Source organism: Oryctolagus cuniculus, unplaced genomic scaffold (assembly GCF_964237555.1).
Source record: "Oryctolagus cuniculus unplaced genomic scaffold, mOryCun1.1 SCAFFOLD_83, whole genome shotgun sequence".
In the NCBI taxonomy this organism is placed as follows: Eukaryota; Metazoa; Chordata; class Mammalia; order Lagomorpha; family Leporidae; genus Oryctolagus; species Oryctolagus cuniculus.
In genome coordinates this window covers 296,853-312,117 of record NW_027208362.1, presented here as the reverse complement: position 1 = coordinate 312,117, position 15,265 = coordinate 296,853, and the positions used below count along the sequence as shown (strand labels likewise).

At 54.6% G+C, this 15,265-nt stretch overlaps 1 protein-coding gene across 1 annotated transcript; it reads left to right on the top strand.

Annotated features, from left to right (window-relative positions):
* The first annotated feature begins 8,560 nt into the window (after positions 1-8,560).
* Positions 8,561-14,166, top strand: LOC127489976 (uncharacterized). The gene is given in 4 exon segments (XM_070067839.1): positions 8,561-8,580; positions 9,054-10,328; positions 10,330-10,544; positions 10,547-14,166. Coding segments are annotated over 4 exon segments (1,602 nt in total). The 3' UTR covers positions 10,639-14,166.
* Positions 14,167-15,265: the final 1,099 nt, after the last annotated feature.

Below are 15,265 nucleotides of genomic sequence, written 5' to 3'. Positions count from 1 at the left end.
CCAGGCACTCCAGCTCCAGCTCCTTCTCAGAATCCAGCTACTCCAGTTCCAACTGCTGTTTGGTGTCCAGCTGCTCCACAGCTCCAGATCCTCCTCGACATCTAGATGCTCCAGCTTCAGCTCCTCATTGTCCCATTGCTCCAAAACTCCAGCTCCTCCTCAGGTCCTGGCAGCGTGGCAGCTCCAGCTCCTCCTTGGTGTCCAGCCACTCCAGCTCCAGCTCCTCCTTGGTGTCCAGCTTCTCTGCATCTCCAGCTCCTCCCCGGTGTCCAGCTGCTTCAGCTCTAGCTCCTCCTTTGCCACCTCCTTTGCCGTCCAGTCACTCAGCAGCTCCAGCCCCTCTAGGCCCACAGCCACTCCAGTTCCAGCTCCTCCTCTGCATCCAGCCACTCCGCTGCTCTAGCCATTCCTCAGCCACTGGCTGCTCTGCATTTCCAGCTCCACCTCAGCCCCTGCCACTCCACAGCTCCAGTTCCTCCTCGGCATCCAGCCTCTCCAGCTCCAGCTAATCCTCAGCGTCCAGCCACTCAGCAGCCCCAGCACCTCCTCAATGTCCAGCTGCTGCACAGCTCCAGCTCCTCCTCAGTGTCCAACCGCTCCAGCTCCAGCTCTTCCTCAGTGTCCAGCCACTCCAGTTCCAGCTCCTCCTTGGCTCCCAGCCACTCCAGCTCCATCTCCTCCTCAGCATACAGCCACACGACAGCTCCAGCTCCTCCTCAGTGTCCAGCTGCTCTGCAGCTCCAGCTCCCCTCCACATCTGGCAGCTCGGCAGCTCCAGCTCCTCCTCGGCGTCCAGCTGCTCCAGCTCTAGCTCCTCCTTGGCCCCTGTCACTCGGAAGCTCCAGCTCCTACTCGGCTCCCAGCCACTCCAGCTCCAGCTCCTCCTCAGTGTCCAGCGGCTCCAGCTCATCCTAGGAGTCCAGCTGCTCTGCAGCTCCAGCTCCTCCTCAGCCCCTGGTTGCTCCATACCCCCAGCTCCTCCTTGGCATCCAACCGACCAGCTCCAGCTTCTCTCGGTGTCCAGCCACTCCGTAGCTCCAGCTCTTCTCAGCCTCCGGCCGCTCTGCAGTTTCAGCTCCTCCTCGGCATCCAGCAGCTCCAGCTCCAGCTGCTCCTCAGCGTCCAGCCAATAAAGCTCCAGCTCCTCCTTGGTGTCTAGCTGCTCTGCAGCTCCAGTTCCTCCTCAGCATACAGCTGCTTAGTGGCTCCAGCTTCACCTTGGCATCCAGCCGCTCTGTGGCTCCAGCTCCTCCTTGGTGTCCAGCTGCTCTGCAGCTCCAGCTCCTCTCGGTGTCCAGGTGTTTGGCAGCTCCAGCTACTCCTCAGCGTCCAGTTGCTCAAGCTCCAGTTCTTGCTCAGCATCCAGCCACTCTGCAGCTCCAGCTCCTCCCCGCATCCTGGCAGCTAGGCAGCATCAGCTCCTCCTTGGTGTCCAGCTGCTCCAACTCTAGCTCCTCCTTGGCCCCCAGTCACTTGGAAACTCCAGCACCTCCTCGGCTCCCAGCTGCTCCAGCTCCAGCTCCTCCTCAGTGTCCAGCAGCTCCAGCTCTAGCTCGTCCTAGGAGTCCAGCTGCTCTGCAGCTCCAGCTCCTCCTCAGCCCCTAGTCACTCCATACCCCCAGCTCCTCCTTGGCATCTAGCTGACCAGCTCCAGCTTCTCGGCGTCCAGCCACTCCACAGTTCCAGCTCCACCTTGGCTCCCAGCCACACTAGCTCCAGCTCCTCCTCAGCCCCCAGGAGCTCCAGATCCAGCTTCTTCTCGGCATCAAGCTGTTCCAGATCCAGCTACTCCTCAGCTCCCAGCCACTCCTCCTTGGCATCCAGCTGCTCCAGCTCCAGCCCCTCCTCGGTGTCCAGCCACTTGGCAGCCCCAGCTCCTCCTCGACGTCCAGCCACTCTGCAGCTCCGGCACCTCCCAGGCTCCTGGCCACAAGGCATTTCGAGCACATCCTATGCATCCAGCCGCTCCAGCACCAGTTCATCCTTGGTGTCCAGCTGCTCTGGAGCTCCAGCATCTCCTCGTCCAGCCCTTCCAGCTCAAGCTGTTAACCAGCATCCACCCACTCTGCAGCTCCAGCTCCTCCTCAGCTCCCGGCTGCTCGGCAGCTCCAGCTCCTCCTCAGTTCCCAGCTGCTCAGGAGCTCCAGATCCTCCTCAGCTCCCAGCTGCACCAGCTCCAGCTCCTCCTCAACCCCAAGGAGCTCCAGCTCCAGCTCCTCCTCAGCATCCAGCCGCTCCAGCTCCTCCTTGGCATCCAGCCACTTGGCAGCTCCAGCTCCTCCTCAGTGTCCAGGCACTCCATGGCTCCAGCTCCTTGGCATCCAGCTGCTCAGCAGCTCCAGCTCCTCCTCAGCCCTCAGATGCTCCAGCTCCAGCTCCTCCTCAGCATCCAGCCGCTCCAGCTCCTCCTTGGCATCCAGCCACTTGGCAGCTCCAGCTCCTCCTCAGTGTCCAGGCACTCCATGGCTCCAGCTCCTTGGCATCCAGCTGCTCTGCAGCTCCAGCTCCACTTCAGCCCTCAGCCGCTCCAAAGCTGTAGCTCCTCCACGGTGTCCAGCCACTCCTTCCCTGCTCCAGCTCCTCCTCAGCATCCAGTTGCTTGGCAGCTCCAGCTCCTCTTAGGCCCCCAGCCTCTCCAGCTCCAGCTCCTCCTTGGTATCTAGGCACTACAGCTACAGCTCCTCCTCAGCATCCAGCTACTCCAGTTCCAGCTCCTGTTCGGTGTTCAGCTGCTCCACAGCTCCAGCTCCTCCTCATCATCCAGCCGCTCCAGCTCCAGCTCTTCCTCGTTGTCCAGTTGCTTGGAAACTCCAGCTCCTCCTCAGCTCTGGGCAGCGCGGCAGCTCCAGCTCCTCCTTGGTGTCCAGACACTCCAGCTCCTCCCTGGTGTCCAGCTGTTCCAGCTCTAGCTTCTTCTTTGCCCCCAGTGTCTCGGCAGCTCCAGCCCCTCTAGGCCCTCAGTTGCTGGCTGATCCGCAGCTCCACCTCAGCCCCTGCCACTCCACAGCTCCAGCTCCTCCTCAACGTCCAGCCACTCAGCAGCCCCAGCACCTCCTCGACGTCCAGCCACTCCACAGCTCCAGTTCCTCCTCAGCTCCCGGCCACTCGACATCTCCAGCTCCTCCTCGGCATCCAACTGCTCCAACTCCAGCTCCTCCTAGTGTCCAGTCTCTCCAGCTCCAGCTCCTCCTCAGCACCCACCACTCTGCAGCTCCAGCTCTTCCTCAGCATCCAGCCATTCCACAGTTCCAGCTCTGCCTCAGCCCCTGGGCACTACGCAGTTCCAGTTCCTCTCTGGCATCCATCAGCTCCAGCTCCAGCTACCCCTTGGCATCCAGCCACTCTGCAGCTCCAGCTCCTCCTCAGTGACCAGCTTCTCCAGCTCCAGCTCATCGTTAGCATCCAGCCACTCCAGCTCCAGCTCTTCCTCGGCTTCCAGGCACTCCACAGCTCCAGCTCCTCCTCAGAACCCTGCTGCTCAGCAGCTCCAGCTCCTCCTCAGTGACCAGCCGCTCCAGCTGAAGCTCTTCATCAGCATCCAGCCGCTCCAGCTCCAGCTCCTCCTTGGTGTCCAGTCACTCCAGCTCCAGGTCCTCCTCGTTGTCCAGCCCGTCCAGCTCCAGCTCCTCCTCAGAGTCCAGCTGCTCCAGCTTCAGTTCCTGCTCAGCATCCAGCCACTCCAGCTCCTCCTCAGCATCCAGCCACTCTGCAGCTCCAGCTCATCCTCGGCATCCAGCCGCTCGAGCTCCAGCTCCTTCTTGGAGTCCAGCGGCTCCAGCTCTAGCTCTTCATTGTCCAGCTGCTCCAGCTGTAGCTCCTCCTCAGCCCCCAGCCACTCCAGCTCCAGCTCCTCCTTGGTGTCCAGATGCTCCACAGCTCCAGCTCTTCCTCAGCCCCCGGCTGCTCTGCAGCTCCAGCTCCACCTCAGTCTCCACTGCTCCACAGCTCCAGCTCCTCCCCAGCGTTCAGCATCTCCAGCTCCTCCTTGGTTTCCAGGCACTCCAGCTCCAGGTCCTCCTCAGTGTCCAGTCACTCAGCAGCCCCAGGTCCTCCTCGGTGTCCAACTGCTCCTGCTGTAGCTCCACCTCGGTGCCTAGGCACTCCAGCTCCAGCTCCTCCTCAGCATTCAGCTGCTCCACAGCTCCAGCTCCTCCTAAGCCCCTGGCCGCTACTCAGTTCCAGCTCCTCCTCGATGTTCAGCCGCTCCAGCTCTATCTCCTAGGCACCCTGCTGCTTTAGTCTAGCTCCTCCTTGGCCCCAGTCACTCGGTATCTCCAGCTCTTCCTCAGCCCCCAGCCGCTCCAGCTCCAGCTCCTCCACAATGTCCAGCTGCGCAAGTTTCAGCTCCTGCTTGGCATCCAGGTGCTCCAGCTGCAGCTCCTCCTCAGCCCCCATCCGCTTGGCAGCTCCAGCTTCTCCTAGGCATCCAGCCACTCCAGCTCCAGCTCCTCCTCAGCCCCCATCCGCTTGGCAACTCCAGCTTCTCCTAGGCATCCAGCCACTCCAGCTCCAGCTCCTCCTCAGTGTCCAGCTGCTCTGTAGCTCCAGCTCCTCCTAAGACCCTGCCACTCTGCAGCTCCAACTCCTCCTCAGATCCCTGCTGCTCAGCAGCTCCAGCTCCTCCTCAGTGACCAGCCGCTCCAGCTCAAGCTCTTCATCAGCGTCCAGCCGCTCCAATTCCAGCTCCTCCTTGGTGTCCAGCCACTCCAGCTGCAAGTCCTCCTCAGTGTCCAGCCGCTCCAGCTCCAGTTCCTAATCAGCGTAAAGCCACTATGCAGCTCCAGCTCCTCCTCGGCTCCCGTCCACTCAGCAGCTCCAGCTGCTCCTTGTTCCAGGGCTGCTCAGCAGCTCCAGCTCCTCCTTGCTGTCTAGCTGCTCCAGCTCTAGCTCCTCCTCGGTGTCCAGCAGCTCTAGCTCCATCTCGTCCTTGGTGTCCAGCCACTCTGCAGCTCCAGCTCCTTGGCTCCCGGCCCCTCAGCAGCTCCAGCTCCTCCTCAATGTCCAGCTTCTCCAGCTCTAGCTCCTCCTCAGCATCCAGCTGCTCCAGCTGCAGCTCCTCCTGTGTCCAGCTGCTCCAGCTGTAGCTCCTCCTTGGCCCCAGCTACTCCACACCTCCAACTCCTCCTTGGCTTCAAGGCACTCGGCAGCTCCAGCTCCTCCTTGGTGACGAGCTTCTCTGTGGCTCCAACTCCTCCTCAGACCCCGCTGCTATGCAACTCCAGCTCCTCCTCAGCATCCGGCACTCCTCAGCTCCAGCTTTTCCTCGGCATCCAGCCATTCCACGGATCCAGCTCTTCCTCAGCCCCGGCCGCTCTGCAGCTCCAGCTCCTCCTTGGCATCCAGCCACTCCACCTCCAGTTCCTCCTCGGCATCCAGCCACTCCGCAGCTCCAGCTCCTCCTCAGATCCTGGGTGCTCGGCAGCTCCAGCTCCTCCTCAGAGTCCAGCCGCTCCAGCTGCAACTCCTCCTTGGAATCCAGCCACTTCAGCTCTAGCTCCTCCTCAACCTCCAGCTGCTCCAGCTCCAGCTGCACCTCAGCATCTAGCCACTCCACCTCCAGCTCCTCCTCAGTGTCCAGCTGCTCCACCTCTCCAGCTCTTCCTCAACCCCCAGCCGCTCCGCAGCTCCAGCTCCTCCTTGGTGTCCAACCACTCAAGCTCCAGTTCCTCCTGAGTCCAGCCACTCCAGCTCCAGTTCCTGCTCAGCGTCCAACCACTCCAGCTCCTCCTCATTGTCCAGCCACTCTGCAGCACCAGCTCTTCCTTGGCGTCCAGGCCTATGCCACTCCAGCTCTTCCTCAGCCCCCAGCCACTCCAGCTCCAGCTCCTTGTCAGTGTCCAGCCGCTCCAACTCTAGCTCCTGCTCAGTGTCCAGCCGCTCCAGCTCCAGGTCCTCCTCGGCACCCTGCTGCTCAGCAGCTCCAGCTCCTCTTCAGTGTCCAGCTTCTCACCTCCAGCTCCTCCTCGGTGTCCAGCCACTCAAGCTCCAGCTCCTCCTTGCCTCCCAGAAGCTCAGCAGCTCCAGCTCCTCCCAAGCCCCTGGCCACTCCTCAGCTCCAGCTCCACCTCAGTGTCCAGCCACTCGGCAGCCCCAGCTCCTCCTCGACGTCCAGCTGCTTCAGCTGAAGCTCCACCTCGGTGTCCAGGCACTCCAGCACCAGCTCCTCCTCAGCACCCAGCTGCTCTGCAGCTCAAGCTCCTCCTCAGCTCAGGCCCACTCCAGAGCTCCAGCTCCTCCTCAGCATCCAGCTGCTCTGCAGCTCCAGTTCCTCTTCAACCCCCGGCTGCTCCAGTTCTAGCTCCTCCTCAACACCCAGCTGCTACAGCTACAGCTCCTCCTTAGTGTCCAGCCACTCCACTTTCAGCTTCTCCTCAGTGTCAGCTGTTCTGCATATCCAGCTCCTCCTCGGCATCCAGCCACTGCAGCTCAGCTCATCCTCAGCATCCAGCCACTCGGCAGCCCCAGCTCCTCCTTGAAGTCCAGCTGCTTGGCATCTCCAGCTTCTCCTAGGCATCCAGCCACTCCAGCTGCAGCTCCTCCTTGGCTCCTGGCAGCTTGGCTACTGCAGCTCCTCCTCGCCATTCAGCCACTCCAGCTCCAACTCTTCCTGAACATCCATCTGCTCCAGTTTCAGCTCTGCTTGGCTTCCAGTTGCTCCACAGCTCCAGCTCCTCCTCGGTGTCCAGCTGCTCCAGCTCCTGCTCCACCTCAGCATCCAGCCACTGCAGCTCCAGCTCCTCCTTGGTGTCCAGCTGCTCCAGCTCCAACTCCTCCATGGCTCACAGAAGCTCGGCAGGTCCAGCTCCTCCTCGGCATCCAGCCACTCAAGCTCCAGGTCCTCCTCGGCATCCAGCCACTCTGCAGCTCCAGTTCTTCTCAGCCCCCAGCTGCTCCGCACCTCCAGCTCCTCCTAAGCATCCAGCCACTCCAGCTCCAGCTCCTCCTTGGCATCTAGCCATTCCACAGCTCCAGCTCTTGTTCGGCCCCCAGGTGCTCCAGGCCCAGCTCCTCCTCGGCGTCCAGCTGCTCCAGTTCTAGCTCCTCCTCAATCCCCAGCTGCTACAGCTCCAGCTCCTTCTCAGTGTCCAGCCACTCCAGTTCCAACTACTCCTCGGTGTCCAGCTGCTCTGCAGATCCAGCTCTTCCTCAGCATCCAGCCACTCCAGCTCAGCTCCTCCTCAGCATCCAGCCACTCGGCAGCCACAGCTCCTCCTCGAAGTCCAGCCGCTCCAGCTCCAGCTCCTCCTTGGCTCCCGGCCACTTGGCAGCTCCAGCTCCTCCTAGGCTCCCAGCCGCTCCAGCTCCAGCTCCTCCTTGGCTTCCAGCCACTCCAACTCCAGCTCCTTTTTGGCTTCCAGCCACTTGGCAGGTCCAGCTCCTCCTCAGTGTCCAGCCACTTCAGCTCTAGTTCCTCCTTGGCACCAGTCACTCCCCAGCTCCAGCTCCTCCTTGGCATCCATCCACTCCACAATTCCTGCTCTCTTCAACCCGTGGCCGCTCTGTGGCTCCAGCTCCTCCTCAGCTCCCAGCCACTCCAGCTCCAGCTCCTCCTTGGCCTCCAGCTGCTTGGCAATTCCAGCTCTGCCTTGGCATCCAGCTGCTCCACACCTCCACTCCTCCTTAGCTACCGGCCACTCCAGCTCCAACTCCTCCTCATCATCCAGCCGCTTCAGCTCTAGCTCCTCAATGACCTCCAGTTGCTCCAGCTCCAGTTCCACCTCAGCATCCAGCTGCTGCAGCTCCAGCTCCTCCTCAGTGTCCAGCTGCTCTGTGGCTGTAGCTCCTCCTCAGCCCCTGGCACTCTGCAGCTCCAGCTAATCCTCAGCACCCACTGCGCTGCTGCTCCATCTCTTCCTCAGCTCCCGGCTGCTCTGCAGCTCCAGCTTCTCCTTGGCATCCAGCTGCTCCAGCTGCAGCTCCTCCTCGGTGTCCAGCCACTCTGCAGCTCCATCTTCTCCTTGCATCCAGCTGCTTCAGCTCCAGCTCCTCCTTGGCATCCAGCCACTCTAACTCCAGCTCCTCCTTGGCTCCCGGCTGCTCGGCAGCTCCAGCTCCTCTTCAGTGTCCAGTCACTCCAACTCTAGCTCCTCCTTGGCCACCAGTCGCTCCTCAGCTCCACCTGCTCCTTGGCATCCAGACACTCTGCAGCTCCAGCTCCTCCTCGGCTCCCGGCTGCTCCAGCTCCGGCTCCTCCTTGGCCTCCAGCTGCTCGGCAGCTCCATCTCCTTGGCATCCAGGTGCTCCAGCTCCAACTCTTCCTTGGCTCCCCCCATTCATCAGCTCCAGCTCCTCTTCACTGTCCAGCCACTCCAGCTCTAGCTCCTCCTTGGCCACCAGTCACTCGGCAGCCACAGCTCCTCCTTGGCATCCAGCTGCTCCAGCTCTAGCTCCTTCTCAGCCCTCAGCCCCTCCAGCTCCAGCCCCTAATCATCCAGCCATTCCAGTTCCAGCTGCTCCTCAGCATCCTGCTGCTCTGCATTTCCAGCTCTCCCTCATCTCCTGGCCGCTCAACAGCTCCAGCTCCTCCTCGGTGTCAAGCTGCTTCAGCTCTAGCTCCTCCATGACCTCTAGCCACTCCAGGTACAGCTCCACCTCCGCATTCAGCTGCTCCAGCTCCAGCTCCTCCTCAGTGTCCAGCTGCTCTGCATCTCCATCTCTTCCTCAGCCCCCGACAACTCCACAGCTCCAGCTCCTCCTAAGTATCCAGCCACTCTGCAGCTCCAGCTCCTCCTCAGATCCTGGATGCTCAGCAGCTCTAGCTCCTCCTCGTGGTCCAGCTGGTCCAGCTCTATCTCCTCTTTGGCACCAGTCGCTCGGCAGCTCCAGCTCATCCTCAGCCCCCAGCCTCTCCAGCTTCAGCACCTCCTCGGTATCCAGCTTTTCCAGCTCTATCTCCTCTTTGGACCCAGTCGCTCTGCAGCTCTAGCTCCTACACGGCCCTAGCCACTCCACTTCTAGCACCTCCTCAGCGTCCAGCCATTCTGCAGATCCAGCTCCTCCTCAGTGTCCAGCTATTCCAGCTCCAGCTCCTCTTCAGCAACTAGCTGATCCAGCTCCAGCTCCTCCTCAGAGTCCAGCCACTCATCTCCAGCTCCTTATTGGCCCCCAGCCACTCCAGCTCCAACTCCTCCTCAGCATTCAGCCATTGCAAATCCAGCTCCTCCTCGGTATCCAGCTGCTCAAGCTCCATCTCTTTCTTGGCATTCTGCCACTCCACAGGTCAGGCTCCTCCTCAGCCCCCAGCTGGTCCGCAGCTCCAGCTCCTCCTTGGCCCCCAGCCGCTCCATCTCCATTTCCTCCTCAGTGTCCAGCCCCTCCGCAGCTCCAGCTCCTCCTCGGCTCCCATCCGCTCAGCAGCTCCACCTCTTTTTTGGTGTCCAGCCACTCCAGCTGCAGCTCCTCCTCAGCCCCAAGCTGCTCCGCAGTTTCAGCTCCTCCTTGGCTCCTAGCCACTCAGTATCTTCAGCTCCTCCTCGGTGTTCAGCCCCTCCAGAGCTCCAGCTCCTCCTTGGTGTCCAGCAGCTCTGCAGCTCCAGCTCTTCCTTGGCATCCAGCTGCTCCACAGCTCCAACTCCTTGGAGTCCAGCTGCTCCAGCTCTAGCTCCTCCTCAACCCCCAGCTGCTCCACAGCTCCAACTCCTCCTCAGCATCCAGGCACTTGGCATCTCCAGCTTCTCCTCAGCATCCAGCCGCTCCAGCTCCAGCTCCTCCTCAGCATCCAGCCACTCCACATCTCCAGCTCCTCGGCTCCTGGCCACTCGGCAGCTCCAGCGCCTCCTTGGTCCAGCTGCTCCAGCTCTAGCTCCTCAGCATCCAGCCACTCAAGCTGCAGCTCCTCCTAAGTGTCCAGCCACTTCTGCTCCAGCTCTTACTCAGCCCCTGGCCACTCTGCAGCTCCAGCTCTTCCTCAGCCCCTGGCTGCTCCACAGCTTCAGCTTCTCCTTGGTCTCCAGCTGCTCCAGCTCTTCCTCAGCCCCCAGCTGCTCCACAGCTTCAGCTTCTCCTCAGTCTCCAGCTGCTCCAGCTCCAGCTCCTCCTCAGCATCCAGCTGCTCAGCTCCTCTTTGGTGTCCAGTCGCTCCACAGCTCCAGCTCCAGTAGCTCCTCTGGCTCCCCGAATGCCTCCTGTCACAGGCAGGACAACAAACGGTGCCTGTGCTCCAAATCCAAACCACCTAAAATGGAGAGGAAAAGATGGAGCACATCTCCTAAACCCACCAAAGTGCACATTTGGAGGCTCACCAGGAACGTGACCAAGGACCACATCATGGAGATATTTTCCACCTATGGGAAGAGTAAAATGATTGACATGCCTGTCGACAGGATGCACCCATCTGTCTAAAGGCTATGCCTGTGTGGGGTTTGAGGAGGCCAAGAAGGCACTGAAGCACATGGATGGAGCACAAAATGATGGCCAGGAAATCACTGCTACTGCTATGCTGGCCTCCTGGCCCAGGCCACACCCTTGGGGATTCATTCCTCCCAGGAGAATGCTTCTGCCACCTCCTATGTGGCACGGGTCACCCCCCATGGATGAGAAGGTCTCCTCCCCGAGTCCAGGTCTCCCATGCACCAGCAATCTTGCTCTCCTGGCTGCCTCCACCACAGGAGCCCCTCCAGCTCCAACTCTTCCCACTGAAATTTGTTCCCCTGTAACTTATATCCCAGCCACCTCAGTTCTGTCGCTTTTCTGGCTGGAAAAGGATCAGTAGGAAAGGGAATTCCTCACGCAGGCAGGCTTCAGTGTCCACAGTGGAGTCATTTTCTCTACAGGTCGAGTTCTGGTTGCAGAGCCTTGAGGGTGTGGGGTTGTGCCTGGGAAGATGCCCTCCAGTTTCAGAGCCAAAAAGCTCACCCATTCCTGGCTCCCAAGAGTCCCTTCATCAGGGACAAGTGAGGCTTCTGATACAACGAAGCTCCACCTGGCAGTGCAGTGACCCTTCCACAGGTGGCCTGGGCCAGGCTGTAGCCTTCTCACACCCTTGCTGGGCACTGCTGTCCTACAACCAGCTGCTGTTGGCCCAGAGGGGTGGCCACGAATGGCTCTGTCTCTCCACATACTCCTCACACCCCTCTCCAGGTCCCATCACTCATTGACGTTGTTGAGTGAGCTGAGAGGCCGCTCTGCAGGGTCATCATGGAAACCCCCCATTGGCACCTGCCACTCATGGTGGGCTTGCTGGTTACCTTGGTATTGCTCTTGTTGGCTTTTATTGTATAGTCAGTACTATCAAATTCTTGTTTTGAGTTTTCTAACTTTGCAACATTTTAGGTAACTGTTGTGGTTGTTCTTTGTTGTGTATAGCGAAAGAATTGTGTTGAATGAAGCTAGGGTTAGAATGCAAAAAAAAAAGGATGTTTATGTTAATACTATATTTTCTAATTTAATTGTGACACCAACATTTAGAAATTCCAATTACATAAAAATGTTTTGTTACAAATTCATTTACTCTTCTACCACATTGGAGCACACAATAAAAGAAAGATTGTTTCCTTAAATTTTTCTTCTGAATTTTCTTCTTATGCCTTAACCTAATTGATTTGGATTTGAGCAAGCTGACTTATGCTTATATCCTTGTTTTATTCCCAAGCTATTGACTGGAACACAACTGGTACTTAAATTTGTAAATTGTCACCAAATCAATAACTGGAATTGATCTTTGTCTTAATTAAGCCATACTTCCATATCTAATTTTTATCTCTGCTAATTTTGACCACCCAGATATAATTTAACAGATTTTTCTTCAATTTTTTGCTAAAAATATATGTACCTGAAATTTTGTGGGAAAAATGTGTATAAAGCAATTTCTATTCTTATTAGTGATTCACAGTGTCTTGATTTATGATGGAACTGAAAAATTTGGCAGCACTTAGAACTGAAATGATATTTTGAGGTTAGAACTTGGATCCAATGTGTCGCTCCCCCTCTTCGTGGAGGAATGACACAGGACCCTGCGCTGTTCTTTTTTCTGCTCGGCCCTTCCCAGGTTTGCTGCTGGTCCTTCCCGGGTTGGCTGCCGACCCTTCCACCTCCGTGGAAGGGCAGCTCCCCCTGCCACTTTCCCTACTTCTGTGGGGGAGTAGCACACCACCAGCCGGCTCTCTCAGGGGCTGCTCAGATGTTATCCGTACGTTCCTGGTGCCTGTTGTCTCTCTCCTCCTTTATAGTCCTCTTCCACCAATCCCAACTCTGCTACCCACACGCCGAGCACACTGCTCTCCTCCAATCAGGAGCAGCTCCTGCAGTTTATTGGTCAAACTGGAGGCAGTTGTGTAGAAGTTGTTTACTCCTCTCCCAGCACCATATTGTGGGAGAGCAGATGCATAGAATAAGTCTTAATTCCAGTAACTTAGCCTAGTCTCAGTTGCTCCCCACACAATGGATTTCACATTTTGAGCGTTAAATACCTTTGTGTCCTTGGAAGAAAACTCTGAGACATTTCTATCCTGTTTTTAAAATTCATCAAAACATGAAAGAAATTTCAAAACTAACCTCACAGAAAGTGCTTATGTAAACTACTCTCAAATTTAAAGTTGGTGCTCAAAATATTTCCAAATCTTGAAACTTCTTCAACAGTTCATGAAAATTACACTATAGTAGCATTTTCAACTTTAAATAGTATTTTCCATTTCCAATCATATGTGACTTCATAGAACTTTAATCTGTACCTGAAATTAAAAACATACAAATGAAACAGAGATCTATAAAGTTTATTTAGGTGTAAAATATAAATTATCCCAGAGTTCATATATACATACATATTTATGAAGGCCATCATTTACTTCAATCATCCACAAAGAACAGATATTCAAATAAATTAAGTTGCACTGTTAATAACATGTAATATTTAGTTAGGCTTACAATGGTTACATCTGTTTTGAATAGGTACATAAGTTTTTCATCTTGTCAGTATGCCATGAACAATACAGTTTGAAAAGTATTTACAAAGAATGTACTTGGTATTCCATACCATAATATATTTAGAGATTAAAGTATGTAAAAGAATGTGCATAGATTATTTGCAAAAACTCTGATATTTTATGTTGGGTACTTGAGCATGCATGTAATTTTGCATGTATACCAAGTGGAAATGTATTTCATAACTAGTATGGTAACAATCATTCTAACCAGAAACTCAGCTACTCAAAAGAGAGGCTAGTCAATGGGTACTGACTGAATATCAGCTTTTCTCTAAGATAGACAGAAGATACCAACAAATAGATATGTGTACACAATGTAAAATAGTTCCATATTAATCATCTTGAATCATACAGAAGGCAATTTATTGTCTCCTAAGCTTGGTTTAACTGGGGCCTTCCTGTAACCTATTGTATCCTGTCAGGGAGTCTACTATGCCGTGTTTGCCTATTTTCTTAACTGTGTAGCTTACTAAACTGAAGCTTTGGGTCAGAGATTCTCCTCATTCAGCAATGGATTTTCTTTGATAGCACACTATCCTTTACATATTGCTTTATAAAATCAAACATAATTCAAAGGAAGTATAAAATAGCGTCTGACTTCAAGAGCCACAGATGACTACTGAAACCACAGCAAGTTAAAGGCATCTCCCAAGTGAATTGTATAGATTTTGAAGGTATTGCCCTCCAGACCTTATTAAGTAAACTGTAGTATCTCAAAGGGTTATGAAAGATGGAACTTACTGACTCTTTATGCCTGGAAGAACAGGAGCCCTTTGAAAGCCTGGAGCCCCTAGGGTCAAATAGATAAGGCATCTGAGTGACCAACATCAGCAGAGATGGAAATTAGAGATAGAAATATGACTTAACTAAGTCACATATTAATGACAGCTTTTGATTTGATGACATTATCAAAAGCTTAACTGATACCACTATGTTACAGTTTGTAGCCAGGGGAACAAAGCAAGAACATAAGCAAAAGTCAAGTTCTTCAGTAGTCAATTCAATGAGGTCAAGGTATAAGAAGAAAATCCAAGAGAGGGTTCTATGGGAAAGCATGCTGTCCACCCTTTATCTTGTGCTTCAATTGTAAAGAAGAGTAATTATATTTTATATTTATTCATTTCTAAATACTGGTATCAGAATGTAAATGGGAAGCATGATTTTACCATGGCATTTTTAAAAAGAAATTTCCAGGAGAAATATTGTAAATTTATAATAGTTTAAAATACTAAATGGTGAAATTAAATATGCACCCAAATAAAAAGTTCAAGAAATGTAAGAATGGCTTGGTTTCTTGACCCACAAATCAGCTAATTCTATGCAACTTTCAGCTAACCACAATAAAAAAGTACAAAACAAATGCAGCAAAATTTTATTCAATGGTATGATTTGGCACTTACCCTTATGTCTAGGTAGTGAGCATTCAATGAATGATGATAAAACAATTGACCGCAAGACTAGTTAAGTATTTCTAAGTCTCTCAAAATCCCATTAAAACCTTTCTAAAATGTTTCTTAATAAATTCTATAGTCTGAGTACAATCATATCAAATATGTCAAAATCCTGCTATACACATCTCAGACTTTATTCTCTATTTGGTAAATGAGCAGAAAATTTCATAAATGAAACTGATAAAATTAATACAAATACATAGTTTCCTTGCAAATACTCACAGCAGAATCACTTCTCCAGTGTATTGGGAATGAGATTATAGACTGAACACTGAGTATGTCATTTGAAATAATTAGTTAACATCAATTTTATCACATGTGAGGCAAATCCCTATGTCATTATGTGTCCCCAACACAATGAGAAAATTAGCCATGTATGCTCTTCAAGAAATTTTTTTTGACACGCAGAGTGGACAGTGAGAGAGAGAGACAGAGAGAAAGGTCTTCCTTTGCCATTGGTTCACCCTTCAATGGCCACCACGGCCATTGCTCTGTGGCTGGCGCATCGCGCTGATCTGAAGCCAGGAGCCAGGTGCCTCTCCTGGTCTCCCATGGGGTGCAGGACCCAAGGACTTTGGCCATCCTACACTGCACTCCTGGGGCATAGCAGAAAGCTGGCCAGGAAGAGGGGCAACCGGGACAGAATCTGGCACCCCAGCTGGGACTAGAACCCGGTGTGCCAGCACCGCAGGTGGAGGATTAGCCTACTGAGCTGCGGTGCCAGCCTCTTCAAGAAATTTTGATAGTGCTGAATAGCATCACATCACCACAGAGCAACTATGTGCTGTCACCTTGAGCTTGCAGAGTGCACCTGTGAGGTGCTGGTAGGATGACTTTCTTCCTTCCCAATTGTGAACATATACTAGGAGTATGTCAGAGTCCAGCTGTACATTG